Source organism: Drosophila albomicans, chromosome 3 (assembly GCF_009650485.2).
Source record: "Drosophila albomicans strain 15112-1751.03 chromosome 3, ASM965048v2, whole genome shotgun sequence".
Taxonomy (NCBI): Eukaryota; Metazoa; Arthropoda; class Insecta; order Diptera; family Drosophilidae; genus Drosophila; species Drosophila albomicans.
The window spans coordinates 29,276,608-29,292,502 of record NC_047629.2 but is presented as its reverse complement, the minus strand read 5'-3'; the positions used below and the strand labels follow the sequence as shown (position 1 = coordinate 29,292,502).

Here is a 15,895-nt window from a genome sequence, read left to right as displayed (position 1 = left end):
AACTGACTCTCCGACTGTCTGACTCGTATATTGACGATTGGCGTTTCTGTGAGAAAGTTTTCAGTTTTGTTGGCCAGTGCACATTTTAGTGTGGCCATAAAACAGCAACAACCAATACAGCAACAACAACAACAACGGACAACGACAAGGGCAGGCAAATAAACTTTACGACTATATAACAGAATCAATGTAAGGCAAAGCCAATACACTCAGCGAAACTCTGCGATAAGTGAAGTAAATAAATTGTGGGAAATTTTAGCGTAGATTAAAATATGAAAATTATTATTAAATTGAATTGACTTTGAGTCAAATATAGAAAAATAAATTAAATACTAGCTACAATAATAAATAAGAAATAAATAAATCCTACAATACAGAATTAGTAAGTAAATAGATATTTATTTATATTTTAAATATACAACTTAAATATCAACATAAGGCAACTCCTCAACATACATAACAAAAATATAAATTTAAGCAGGAAATCATTTTATGTGGTTCATAAAAGCGCAGAAACAAGGCTTAAAGTCTTTGACTGTTTTTAGAGATTTTTCATAAATATGCAGGCAAAAATTTGCCTAACTTAAGATAAGCAGAGCATCGATTTTTAATATATGTATGGAGCGAAAATGTTTGATGGTCTCTAGGAAGCTAGCAGAGTTCACATTGGCATTTTTTCATAGTGAAACACATTTAATTTAAAATGTGTATAAATTGACAAACAAGCATAGAAACTAATCTATTTTGCTGCATATTTCACGCATTGGAATTAATTCATCTTCTCATCTTCAGTTCTACTTCTTTATTATTTTTTTTTTTAAGTGCAGTTGTATTTGCTTTATTGGGCAAATAGCGTGTAGAGCTTTATTTGCTAGAATTTGTTACAAAAACCTTCGTACTATCGACTAGCCTAGTAATCAAAGAATTTGCGTTTGACTTGGATGCTCTCGCTTTGCTTGCTCGCTTGCATGTGTCGCAAATATTGACAATTGCCCCACAGTCATTACAAATGAATTGCGGGTCTCATGTTCTACAAAGCGTGCACTTATTATGCCCTGTTATTTAAGACGTCAAAGGGTAGCATTAATTTATTTAAGCAGAAGTGCTTCAAACTGTTTTTGAGACTTTTCGATGAATTTGCAAAATTTCATTATGTATTTATGTTATAAATAGCAAATGAATAAGGTTTTCTAAAATGTAATAGATTTTTTTTAAAGTAACATAAATAATACACTTTTCTCTCATAGCATACTTTTGAGAGAGTTAGTAATATAAACATAGTTTTGTGTAGTTCCAAGTTTTGAAATAAATATATGGTATTAAGTATTAAAAAATAATAATAGTTTCTAATAACAAAATGTTATTACTATGATAAAGTATGATAGTAAACATTACACAAACAAGACAGTTCAAAATAGAGATAATTTACTTCTGCAAAAGTAGTAAAAATCACAGTGAAGTTAAGGTGCATCATTTGAATTTATACGTAGAAAAACTTTGTGAATCCAGGGTATGTGTTTCTTGAGTTAATTATGTTCAAAACAATGCATTGCATTGCAGTCTATTATAGCTCAGCAAAGCATTAAAGCATTCCCCACCACAAAAAGACTTAGGCAACAAACTTTTGGTTCTTTTCAAGAAAGACTTAGGCAACGAACTTCTCGCTTGACGCTGAAGTTCGTTGCCTAAGTCTTTCGTTTTACCCGCAAATCTGCAAAGTTAATCTGGTAAATAGAGTGCTTAGTGTAGCAGACCAGGTGTTTGCTGAACGACAAATTAACACATCAAGGTCGTTGCAGTCACAGCATCGACCACAGCAACTGCAACAGCAATAGCAACAGCAACTCCGGCAGCATCCTTAAGCAGCCGGAAGACAACAATTGCTGCTTCCTATTGCACTCGATGTGGCGTTTGCGCAGGGAGACAAAGTGTGAAAGTATTTAGTACAAATGCGTTAAGTTTGCAAACAACAGGTGAAAAACAAAACATGAACTCGACAAACACCTGTTGCCAATGGGTTGTTAACACACTTCTAAGGGCAAGCTTGAAGTTGCCTTCTCGTTAGCAGTGGGGCAGAAGTCTCAGCCAGATGCATCTTCAACTTTTAACATTTAAATCGCATCGATAGTGTTATATTAATTAATAGTGTTGTTTTCGATTTGCATTTCATTGCAATAAATGTTGAAATTATGAATATTACTTCGCGTTCTCGATTACTCGTCGCAATTTTATGCAAATATCAAAAGTGCAACCCTTGCTTAACTATTTATTATTCAACTTAAATTATATGCTTAAATATATAATTATTTATCAATTAATTATATGCATACATTTCACTCTTCTTTACAGCACGCAGTTTGGAGCAGCAAAGCTCCAATTCAAAGCATTTCCAATGATGAATCAAGATAATCCATATGCGGTAAGTTGAGAGCTTCAATTAAAATTATTAAAATTATCAAACAATTTTTTTATTCTGATTACTTTGAAGTACATTTATTTAAATATTCTTAAATTATGTTATTCAGCTTATGAATTTGATGAACATTCACATTCCCTTTCCAACTAATCCTCAATCAACTTCACATCGCTCCCTTTATATCAATTCTCACCCTAGTTTTCGTCGGTAAACGCACATCAAAAAGCCCTGACAATTGTCGTTAAATCCCCAAAAGATAAGCTCAAGCTCAGTGATCTCCACAGATCATATAAATTATATTGATTTTATAACAAGTCTGCTTGGCCAGTTGTAAGCTCAATCATAAAACGTCGCATATTTTAACACAAAAGCCAAGCGCATGATAAATGCAGAGCGCCAAACACAATGCCCCCTCCCCCAACTGTTCCACCAAAGAAAAAAAAAACAGACGACGAAAAAATCAAATAATAATAAGAAAAGAAAAAAATGTTTGTATATTTTACGAGCTAAAAAGTGGACAAACTGATATAAAATCAGATAAAAACGTTTTTACGAGCTCCACAGTTCAAAAAAACACAACCGTATGCGTCATACAGGTGCGCACGACGTTAAGATACCCTGTAAAAACAAGCTGATAAAGCTTTTCAACTTTTCTTTAAAGAAAATAAAATATTGAAATAACTTGTCTTCTGATTTATTTCTTAAGATTTGCCATAAAATTAACTTACTTTCCTCACTTTCAAAAAGTGTACTCAAAATTAATTATCTTTCTTTGTTTTGCAACATAAATATGCTACCTTATTTTCGAACTCTGCTTCACAGGGTATTCAAAAAGATTAAAGCAAATCAAATGCAAAGCAATTTAGTATTGGAATTTTTTCTGTTGATAAACCTAACGTGAAATAGCCGAAGACTCATTATCATTGATAAGACAAGGCAATGAAAACCAAAAAAAAACAAAATCGAAAACGAAATCAAAAGTCAACATAGAAATTAAAAGCGCTTCCGCATCTCGCAAATGGGCGCAGAATTTATGAATTATGAGTTTTTGAAGTCCGTGCATAATTGCCCAAAAAATACACAGAGAAAAAAAGATTCATAAAGATCGTCAAGACAATGCCGATGAAGAAGAAGCAGCAGCAGCAGCATCAAAGTCGATAAGGTGGGGAGAGAATAAAAACGGTGGCCTAAACCAGTTTATACAGCAACTGGCGGCGAAAATATTTAAATGATGTCATAATTTTTAGTAGATATAAATATAATAATCATAATACACACACTACTCACACACACACACACACTCGCACACACTCGCACTCATAATATACACTTCGATCTTCATAAACGGCAGCCGCTTCACCTGTTTTGTTGTTTTTACGTTGCCTTTGTTTTTATTTTGCGCTGTTGTAGTTGCTTTTTGTGGACTTCATGTCAACTTAAATTAATGCAGATCAATTAGTTAATATTATTAAGCGTCTCGAATGCTAAAAACTGTGTATTTTAAATAGATTTCTATGAACCGAACAAAGCTTCTCACTAGATATAACATTTTTCGCCGCTGCTTTGGCTTCATTTGCTGTTGCTGCTGTTGTTGTTCAAAGACTCACGTAAGTTGTTGCTAACATGGCACTAAATGTCAATATTTGAATATTAAATTTTATTTAAGTGCGTTTTTTATGGCTCTAAGCCGATTTTCGTCTACTCCGAGAAACAGTCGGCGGTACACACTCACACACACACACACAGCGTCTCCTCCCCCTTCTGCCCGTCCACACTTCTTGTGGAAATGAGGTTGCCAAAAGAGGCGGAGCCCATCTCTAGTGTTAATTAGTTGAAATGTGAGACGATAAACTAAACTGTTTGATTTAAATGAAACCAAAAGAGCAACGGCAACAACAGATTAAGCTTAAGATTAGGTCTGGTTTTCATGCAAAAAAACAAAACACTTTAAAGCATATTGACTTATAAAATTCGATAGTGCAATAAATTTAAAAAATAATCTAATGGGGCAATTCGCAGAACTAGCTAAAAGGTATGTGCAAAGAGTTTGAGATCGAATGACACTAATAGAATTAAAGAAATATATGTATGTGAAATGAATTTGAGATTGTGTATCAATTATAGAATAACAAAATTAACTTTTAAATTTACTATTAATCAGGTGTAAAATAAAAATTTTAAGCTGCCAAAATCCTTTAGATGAATTTTAATCTACACAAGTAAGTGGTTTGTTTCCTGAATATCAATTGTGACTGCAATTTAATGAAATTTTTATCACTATAAAAATTTTGATTAAATTTATGAAAACTTACAATTTTCTTTAAAATTCTATCAACAAAACAAGTAAAAAAGCTGCAGTCGATTAAAAAATACATTTCACACTCTAATTGCAAGCCAAACTCAATTCCTTTAGAAAATTTTTCTTCTTCTCCTCCACTTTCTGCCATTGTATGAGTAGGCGAGATTTCCCAGATACCAACTACAGCCAAACAGGTCATTAGTGTAAGCTGGTGATTGTCTAGAATTTTTGTGGGCATTCCAATCGTTTATAATCCAAATCCGTTTTAAAGTAGCAGCGTTTTGATTGCTTTTTGTAACTTTGTAAGCGAAAATGCCATTCATATTGACTTTAATTTGTAGCTAATCAAACAAAAAATGCACAAGTGTATGTTAAGAATGTGTGTGTGTGTGTGTGTGTGTGAGTGTGTGTGCTGTCACGCCCTCAACAGAGTGAAACAAGGAACGTAACAACGGGTGAAAAGCATCTGAAATTCATATTGGCAGCTCGAGTCAAGGAAACGCATTACAATGTTGAGTTGCTGCTGCTGTTCGATGGTTGCTCGTTGTTGGTTGCCAGTGGCATGCCCCAAACTGGACAGACACTTGACTGTGGAATTGACTGTGGTGGCTTACAGTCAAATGCACTTCGACTTTGGCTCACGCATCTGCCAAACAGGCAACTCCATTTGCAGCTACCAGCTCCAAACTCTTTGGCATCTTTTCTATTTGCATTGGCAGCAAACGAGCAGCAGGCAGCAGGCGGCAGCCAGCAGTTGTGGCAAGTTGCAAGTTGCTGGCTAGCTGACCATTTTGGTCATAAACATTTGCGTAATGGATTTTTTCATATTTTGTTGGCCGCTGCGAACACACAAAGTAAATTAATTACGAGCTAAAGCTGAAGTTGCTGCGGTGTCTCGTTTGGAAAATTCTTTTGCGGAAAAAAAAGTTATAAATGCCTAAAAATAAATAAGCCAAAGCCATGGCTAAACATGGCCAAAATGCAAGGAAAAACAGAAGCAGCGAGCAAATTAGCAAAAGCCCAAAAAGCATTTGCCGCGCTTCCCAAACACAAACAGACTAAATGTAATTACAGCAAGGCTGTGGTTGTCTTTGCTGCTGCTGTCGTTGTTGTTGTTGTTGCTGGTTGCTGGTTGTTGTTGCTGGTTGTTGCGGTTGTAGCCATCACCATAGCCGGTTGCAATTTTTCACATGCGTAGCCAGTTTTGTTGCTGTAAAAGTTGTTCATCTCATGCCGCGCCGACAACGTTGTTGTTGCGACTCCTTGTTGGAATTTGTGTATGTGTTACTGCATATGTGTGTGTGAGTGTGTGTGTGCTCGTGTGGTGTACATGTTGCGGTTGATAACTCAATTAGAATGTGAAATTTATGTACGCCACAAGAAATTAACTTGCAATTAGAAAATGTTGGCAAAACGAAGCAAAACGTAGCGAAACGAAACGAAAGACTTAGGACACGAACTTGATATGTTAAATTCTGCACTTGGCAATTAAGCTGCACACAAAACAAATTGAAACAATTTAACAAACCAGCCATGATTTGTGTTACATCATTTAGACTCGCGACTCCAGTTTTTGTTGTTAAGGGTCGCTCTGCTAGACAAGTCTATTGGCTTGGCCAAAAACAACAAGAGATGAGATGAAGAGAAAGAAACCCAAACTAATGATGATGATGCACACTGCACGCATTTGCACTATTTATAATTTCGTGTAGCAGGCACGATGGGGCAACAACGGGGCACCACAACAACATGTCTGTCGAGTGCCAAAAGATCAATGATCCAATCCTAGAGTTGCGAGAGCTTCAACTGCTTGATGACTTTACTAGCTGAGCGAGAGCTGAGCTGAGTGAGCTGCACGCAGAGCGACAGACAACTTCATTTATTTGCAGATACATTTCAGGCGCCCCCAAAATGCAGCCTCATCCTTGCGGCCAGACATTTGTTTGTGCTTTTTTTTGCCTTTTGCCTTTTGGCAAACACAACTCTTTGATTTCGGTGGGTTGTGCTCATGTGTAATCCGTTTTGCTTTCATGATTAATGAGCGAAATTAGCGAACTGAAAGTTTGCAACTTGCAGCAAGTTTGGCCAGTTGCCAAATGACTTAGGCAGCGAACTTGAACGAACCTAAAGAACAACAAATTGCAATACAAACTTCCTCTGCCAAGAAACAAAAGCAAAACAAAAAAAAAAGATGCTGCATCGAGTCATTATATCCGCCCGCCGTAACTAGCACTAAAGCTAACGCTGACTCTGAGTACTGAGTACTGAGTACTCTGAGCACAAACAACTTGCTAACCTTGACTGAAAATCCTACACAGCTGAATGCATTAGTAGTTCAGCGAAGCGGCAGCAGCAGCAACAACTAACGACTTGCAAATGCGGCAAAGTACCGACAAAGTACGCCGAAAACAAAACGCTATTAAACTTCTATTATTTAAGTACTACATTGTGCACTGATACTGAAAACGAAAACGCTAACGAAAACGCCAGCGAAACGCAAACGAAAATGAAACGAAAAAATGAAGCGCAAAAAACCAACAACACTAAAAACAACAACAACCAGAGAAGAAGACGACCACAAGCGCTCCGATACGATCCGATCCGGTCAGCACATAACGATAATGAGGCAGCATTGTGTATAAAGAGCGCGACTCCAACTTCAACTCCAACTCCTACCAATAACTTGGACTTGTAGCTAACAGAGCATAAATCCCAAAGCCAAAGTACTTTGCAAATTATGCAATATTATGTAATTATACAGACAATCAGCCAAGGCACTTGCACGTGTGGGCCACCGGGCAGGGGAAGGGGAAGGTGGAGGGGCATGTACTTGCAGTAGTTGGTGGCAAAAGTCTTAAACTTTAGTTTGTTTTTGGATCAACGCGAGAGAAGCTGAAATGTGAAAATGATTGAGCGCATTATTTTCAAATTAACGCTGAGCTATCAAAAAGGGAAGTGCTTAGTGCGAGGAGAGGCTGAGGAGGGGAAAATAAGTACTATAAAGTATTGTACTACTCCCCTTTTTCATGACACGCTTCGATAACGCAGCGCTTTTTACATGCGCCTAGTTAAGATCAAGCGCGTGGCCTTGTCGAAAGGTGTTGCCAGTGCGCCAATTACAACTCGAGACTAGACGAAGTTGTAGAGCACTTGCAACAGCATGAATGTGAATAAGACATAAAGGTGGGAATAGATATATAAATTGCCAAGAAGGAGAACACAATATAAACTGGGAAAAGATAAAGAGTTTAAGTATTTAGAAAACTAGACAATAATGCCAAGAAAAACATGACAACAGGTGAATTAGATTAGACACAACTTAAGCAACTATTTCTTAAACTCACATTCAGAATCTTGACGGAAAAATGTTTCAGCTTTAATCTTTTAATGTTAATGTTTAATAGAATATTCAATCCATGAAATATTTTGGAGATATGATTAAATTAATTATAAACTTGCCCAAGAAGAATATACTATTGATAGCGAAACACAAAATAACTAGTTCAAAAAATAATCATTATCAAAGATATAAGTTTAACTTCTATTTAAACTGCTAAGTTTAGGTAAAAAGCAGTCCACAACAATTCTCTACTTTAAAATAATATTAAAATCATATAAATCAATTCTACGCTTTTACAAAAGTAACCCAAAAAAAGAGAAATGCTCTCACGCAACATCGAAATTAAATAAATCCCATAGCAAGTGCATTCGAAGTTCGACTGTAAGCCGCAATCATATTTAAGTATCGTAATTTAGTTTGCTTTTGTTGTTGCTATTGCTGTGGTAGTAACTCTTACTGCTTCTGTGGTTGTTGTTGTTGTTGTTATCTTTGCCCATTGCTTTTGGCTTTGCTTTCGATTTCAAGTTCAACACTTGCCAGACGCCAAAATGTGTTCCGAGTGGTTGCCCCGCCATACGCCACTTTATTACGTGGACTGTTGGCTCTTGGCGCCCCGATTTCAGAGTGGAAACAGTGGAGAGTAGAGAGGGGAATGCGAAGTGAAGCTTTCCTCAAAGAAGCGTAACAAAATTGTTATAATTTCGGTTTGTAATCCATAATAATAATAATGATAATAATGGTGCAGCGGCGAAAAATGTTTGCCTTAAGGTCAAGGTTGTGAACCGTTTATCGAAGTCAGCTTAGCGTCGAGTGTGTGTGTGTGTGTGTGTGTATAAAGTGTGGAGTTTGGTAATGAGCTGCCAAATTGTTAGAATTGTGGTTAATACAACAACGAATAGTGAACAGCAAAATAGCAGTCGTAATAGCAACAACTCTGTTTAGAGGCATTCAATTAATTGGCCAGCTGGCCATGTTTATAGAAAATAGTTAAGTTGAGAATCCAAATGCGACGACCTCTGCACGACTCAGCAGCGATTTAGCGCAACAAATTGAATTAAATTTATATAAATTGCATAGCGACAACGTATCTCTATCTATCTACATATACACATATACTCATATTACTTCCAATGTATATAGCATCTACTTAACGGCAGCATCTGATGTCCGCTTACATTAGACATTAGACCCAATGAGCCGAGCAAATTGTGCCCATTGTTATATTGTCTGTTTATTTGTAAATCGCATTGCATTGCTTTTGCTTTTGCTTTGTTATTATTATTATTATTATTAGCTTTATTATTTCTATTATTATTTATTTAATTTTATTTTTGCACACTGCTTATTGTTAGTACGTTGCTTGGGATGCGGCTTTGCGGCATTGGCACTGGCATTGAACGCAGCTTGGCCAAAAAGTACCAAACAAAAGTCTTGAAAGAAGATAATAATATTTTTCGGCGAGCCATCTCTATATACACTGCTTCCCACGCCCCAAGCAACTCCTCGCTTTAATTTACTTTTAATTTCAAGTAGGGAAATTGCTTTTACAATTGCAATAAACTTGAATCAATTTCTTTGACTGCTAAATAATAATATTTAAATTAATGGTTTAGAGATCGGAATGTTTTCAATTAAATATATTTCCTAATATATTTACAACAATATAATTCCAGCTTTAAAATAAATGTGAATTATTATACACAGCTGAAATTTGATATAACTTATATTTATTTTATGTATTGTATGTAGTACCTTTTTCTCTTAACTGAAATTCTTATTCTAATAATAATATTAATAATTATAATATAATAATATTTTTCGGCGAGGCATCTCTATATACACTACTTCCCACGCCCCAAGCAACTTTTCGCTTTAATTTACTTTTAATTTCAAGTAGGGAAATTTCTTTTACAATTGCAATCATTGAAATTAAAATGATTTCATTTCATAGAGTTTAAAATATTTATATTTAAATGAATGTTTTAGATAGAGATTGGAATGTTTTCAATTAAATATATTTCCTAACAAATAAAACAAAATTTATTACTCATAATCAGAAATGCAATTCTAGCTTTGAATGTGAAATTTTACACAGTTTATATTTCTTTTTACTGTAATTCGTATTCAAATAAAATATTATGAATTTAAAGACAAATGTGAAATACTTTGTGTTGTGCACTTAATATTTTATATTAAAATTCTTTATTGGACTTATTTCATTATTTAAATTATATATTTAAACTATTTTTTCAACATATTGTGAATTTATATTTGAATATATTTTATATTTGAATATTTCATATATTATGAATATATTTGTCAAAAGTAAGTTTTTAATACATAATTTACAATTATAGTTTTTTTTTGGATACCTTTGTTTTTGTTCGCTTTGCATTCTTTTTTTTTCATTATAATTATTCGCTTTCTTCTCTCAAACTTCTCTTTTTTTTGGCAATTGTGCCACACGAATTCCCATGATCCGAATTGTTTTGCACTCTCTACTGATGACCATTTAATTATTTGCTATATCAATCAAGCCAAAAGTTCAAAATATGTTCCCACGCCGCCCCACAAACAAACGAACAAACAAAAAACAAAACACAAGACAAGACAAGAGCGAAATCGAATAAAAAAAGGAAAACCAAATCAAAGTCAAATTCAATTTTAATTAGTCGCATTACGTATACGTAACGTTGTGTGGCCCAAAAATTATAACAGTTCAGTTTGCAGCACATTAGCACCGAGACAGTGAAAAGGCGGAGAGGCAAAAGTGATTCATGAAATTCGAAATTCGCGAGAGGGAGCGAAAAAGACGCTGCAAACTCTGGGCGACTCCTGCTGGGCTTTTGCCTGTTGCCAGGTTCGTTATTTGTCTGTCTGTGTGTTGGTGTGTATTTGGACCTGGGCAAATGTTGTCTCGCCACGGCGCAGACTATTAACTTTGAAAGTTGTTTAAACAGGCGATGCCAACGGCAACAGCAACTGCATCAGCATCAGCAACAGCAACAGTGACTGTAAGTTTGTCTGGCTAGCAACCTCCACCTTCTACTTTTTGCATTGGGCGAGCATCGTTGTAGTTGTTGTTGTTGCTGTTGTTGTTGTCGTTGTCGTCATCTGCCTCTCCTTAGCCTCAGCTTACTGCAGTGCAGTTTGCAGTCAGTGTCATCGGCGTCGCGGCTCGTGGGAATTGGATCATTAGAAGCAGCGAGCGGCGCAGAAGTTGGTCAACTAGAGTCGTCGTCGCAGTCGCCCCGTTTTGCATGTATTTTGTTGGTTGTTTGCTGCCAGTGTTGCCACCGTTTCTTGTTGTTGCCTGTTGCCAGTTGCCAGTTGCTTTTGCTGTGTTGCTGTTGCTGTGTTGCTGCCTTAAAGAGGCGCGATAAGTAAATGTGTCCGCGTCTCTTTTATTTGCACTTGCACACTGCACTTCTTCTTCGCTTTTGTTGCTGTTGTTGTCGCTGTTGCTGTTGTTGTTATTGTTGTTGTTTTTGCCCAGCCTGGGCGACCCCAGCATCGCTGTGTGTTGTCGTTGTCGTTGTCTTTGTTTGTTTATTTGTTTTGCGCTTTTTGCTGTGTGGCTTCTTTGGGGTCTCTTTTGCAGTGTGTTGTTGCATGCGATTTATTTGTTTGTTGTCTCGTTGTTATCTGTGCGAGCTTTTCTTACCACCTCCCCCCTCCTCGTTTCACCCCCCCCTCCCTTTCTCCCGCTGCTGCTGCTTTTCTGCACTTTTTTGCTGTTGCTGTTGTTACAGCCATCGCCTGATTTCGGGAGTCAAAAGTCAATTAAATAAGAGCAGTGCACAAGCTTGTACTTGTTATTGTTGATTCTGTTGTTGTTTTTTTTTCGGTTTTTGCAAAACGAGCAATTTGTGAAACTATGTGTGCCTTTTGGGGGCGCTATGGGAACCACATTTCACCAACAACAAAACAACTTGGCTATTTTGCTGCTTTTGAGAATTTCTCGTGTTGATTTATGAAAAGGTGGCAAAAGCGCAAAGATTTTCTTCACCTCTGTGGGAATTGCAAGGAATGTGTGATTACCAGTTCGTTGTTTAAGTCTTTTGATTTTAATGTGGTAGAGAACTTTTACTGTTCATTTTCAATAAAAACATTTTCAAGTGTTAGGTTTGTTGCTGAAGTCTTTTGTTTTTTAATAATATTTGAAAATATAAAGTTTGTTGCTTAAGTCTTTTAATTTAGGCTCAACGAAAGAAAAAATTCAATGACTTTCAGCGGAAAAAACCACAAGTTCGTTGCCTAAGTCTTTTGTTGTAGGGTTGAGAACTCTTACAATTCATTTTCCCTAAGAACATTTTCTAGTGACAAGTTTGTTACTTAAGTCTTTTGATTTGGCCTAACGAAACCACAAACGAAAATAGATTTCAGCTGTTAAACCATAAGTTTGTTGCTTAAGTCTTTTGTTTTAAATTTGGTTTATTTGTAATAACAATATTTAAAAACAATAAGCTTGTAGCTTAAGTCTTTTGATTGAGGCTCAGTGGAATGAATTGATTAAAACACAAGTTCGTTGTCTAAGTTTTTTGTTGTAGAGTAGAGAACTATCACGGTTAATTTTTAATAATGACAGTTAAAAGTTCGTTTTTCGATTTCAACTGTGCAAAAGAACAAATTAGTTGTCAATCAACTACTGCTTAAAAAAAAATCACAAATATACATATATATAATTTTTAATAATAAGAAACAATTTTTGATATTGTATTGTAAAATTTATAGTAAAGTATTACTAATGTTAGTATTTTGAATTTACATACAAAAAAATGTTAATAATGTCAGTTATAATAAAAGAAAATTCTTGATGATCAATATCTTAATTTATGCCAATGCAATAGTTTCATTCGCTTTTAGAATCTTAATTCTTTTTTCAATAATTTATTACGCGCAACTTTCTATAGCTTCCGCAATTGAACGCAGAGAGAGAGAGAAAGAGATGGAGCAGGAGATGAAATCGCATCAGTAGTCAACAATTAGTTTGCTCGTGTCGCATTTGTGGCAGACACTTCACATCACTCGACTGTCGTTTATCGTTTGTCGTACCGTCAACTGCACCAGCTACAGCCACAGACAGCGGAGAGAAAAAGCGCAAAATAAATAAATAAGAAAAGCGCGCGCAAAAAAAAAAAAAATTATACAAAATGCGATTGCACACAAATCATGAGAAACGCTCCCAGCGGCAAGTTTTGGCCCCCCTGCTGCTGCATTTAGCCAGCCTGTCTGTCTGTCTATCTATCAGTTTGTCTGTCTGTCTGTCGGGCTGGCTGGTTGGCTGTTCGAGTTGCTTTAAGCTTGACGTGCTGAGCTTTGAGTTTTAGCCCCTTTTGATTCGCATGTGTCAAGTCATTGGCATCTAGTGCAGTTAAATGCTCATTGAATCAACAGCCAGCAGCCGCAACAACTCAACACACGGTTATAGGCATACAATTTTATGCCAATTCATGGCCGGGCATCCAAAGTCACATCCATTCGAAATGCATTTTCCAAGCAGTTTACTAATTTGTTAGCCAACTTGCTTACCCTTTTTTTTTTCGATTTTATTTTTCTCATTGAGTTTGATTTTGTGTTACACGGACAGCATTTCACCTGGGGGCGCCAGGTGGCAGCAAGCAGGCAGCAGGCAGCAGGCAGGCAAGTAAGCTGGCTGTCAATTGCTGGCTCTAAATTTTGCCGTCAAGCTGCAAATTTAGTGGCTCACACACGTTAAGAGGAACGTGTGCGCGCGCTAAAATGTCAAGCCAAACACTTGTTGTAGCAACAATTGGCACAAGTTTTGCCTAAGCTAACATTTAAAATTGTAACAAATGCCACAGAGCTTGGCGAACGTGTGGCTTCAAGCCAAACATACACACAATGCACAAGCCAAAGCCAAATGGTTGCACCACCACCACCGCCATCGCAACCACCTTCTTCTCCTCCTCTTCCTCAAAATGAACAACAACTCACAATACTCTGAGGAAAACCTCGCACATTTTGCACGCATTTGCATAACAAGCAGCGACATCGAATGATTGAAAACAACGACAACTTAAATACTCTAGAGGAAATAGACAAAAAATGAATACAATTTCATATGTATAATTCAACAATATTGAGAAATATTTAACATATATCTTTGCATTAAATACTTCAATAGAACAAGATAAAATGTTAAATTTAAAATTTAAAAACATAATACATATTATGAAAGCAAATAATCTCTCAGAGAGAGAGAGAGAGAGAGAGAGACGTGCAAACTTTCAATCGTTCCATATATATTAAAAATGATATAAAGAATAGTAATAATCTTAATAATAGCAAGCAATTACACTTCAGACTTATAGAAAATATTTTTTAATTTAGAAATATTTCAAATACCATATCGACTCCAACATTTCAGCTGTAATGAATGCAATTAACATAAAGGTATACATTTCATTTGAGAGTCTTAATATCAATGAATACCATTGGAAATATTAACGAAATTATTTCGCATTAAATATGTTCACAGAAATAAATGAATAGAAATAAAATAAAAATATAATTTTAGCTCTTCTATAATTGTTGTCAAAGAAAATATTTAATTTTTGGTAAAGATGAGAAAACTTTTAAGTATATTAAATTCACCAAATAAATCGTATTGTATAATTAGAAACAACTTCAAAATTTAATTTAAGAAAATAAGATTTTATTTATTAATCAAATTTCATAAAATGACTTGCAGCATTGCTGTTAACATATAGAAACTACCCGCAATTGTAGAGCCAGTTGTATGCTTGTTGTAAGACCCACACGTAGCTGGAACTGTGTGTAAAAATGGTTTTGCAAATTTGTCTTGGTAAATCATACGTGCACTCGTATTCTATTGAAAATTAGACGCTGCGTTTTCGTTGTTATTGTTGTTGTTGTTGTTGTTGCTGTTCCCTCAATTCTTTTTAGCATAATTTTAACCGTTTTGGCGGATGGTCACAAATTTTAAGCGGAAATTGCACAAGCACTTTGCACTTGGCAGTTGAAAGTTGCCAGTTGCCAGATGCCAGATGCTAGATGCCAGATGACAGTTCCCAGTTGCAAGTTGACCAGTTGAACAGTTGCATTCTGGACAAAGCAGATGAACATAAGCGAGTGCATTTAAATTTCACATGAGCTCATAAAAATAGTTACAAATTAATTATAATGACAAACAGAGGAGTTAAGCTGTGTGTGTGTGTTTGTGTGTGTGTGAGTGTAAGGAAGGGGGAATGCAGTTGTACAACAACAGCAACAACAACATCTGAGCACATTATAAATCTAAACATTTCCTGCTTGACAGCTTGAAGAGCTTGCAGCGAGCGACTGAGACAGCGACGATGATGCTTCAAGTCAACAGCAGCAACAACAACAACACCAACAACAACAACAACGATAAATATTAAAACTTTTCATCATCATTGTACATAATTATAGTGTTTTAGTTTATGTAGTTTAGACAGCGACTTGACTGCGAGCGGCAGCAATTAGCTAAGTACAAATCAAAACGAAAGACTTAAGCGACAAACTTGACAGGAACTGATGATGAATGCAGGAAACAAGGATGCTCAGCTCAGCTGTGAACTGTGAATGGAATTCGCCAAACAAAGTGTAACAAATAATGAATTTCCACGGCAAATACACACACACACACACACAATCGCACACTCACGCACTCTAGAGACTTCAGCGTCACTCGAGAGTCTCTCGCTCTCTCGTCTATGATTGATCACTCCCCGAGGGCCAAGTTGTCGTTTCGTTAAGGGCCATGAAAATGTGTAAAAATTCTTCGTTTTTATTTTCTGCTGCGTTTGGCGAATGCGCATTTGACAAATTGCTC

At 36.0% G+C, this 15,895-nt stretch overlaps 2 protein-coding genes across 3 annotated transcripts in view; one reads left to right on the top strand and one right to left on the bottom strand.

The window, feature by feature from the left end:
- LOC117571690 (transcription factor SPT20 homolog) overlaps positions 1 to 15,895 on the bottom strand; it is a 144,741-nt gene that overhangs the window by 28,477 nt on the left and 100,369 nt on the right. The gene's annotated exons all lie outside the window — the stretch shown is intronic.
- LOC117570696 (knirps-related protein) overlaps positions 1 to 15,895 on the top strand; it is a 32,968-nt gene that overhangs the window by 1,580 nt on the left and 15,493 nt on the right. Inside the window, exon 2 of the mRNA XM_034252499.2 lies at positions 2,350 to 2,419. Within this exon, the coding sequence (XP_034108390.1) occupies positions 2,393 to 2,419 (27 nt within the window). The 5' untranslated portion in view covers positions 2,350 to 2,392. The remainder of the gene's footprint in view (positions 1 to 2,349; positions 2,420 to 15,895) is intronic.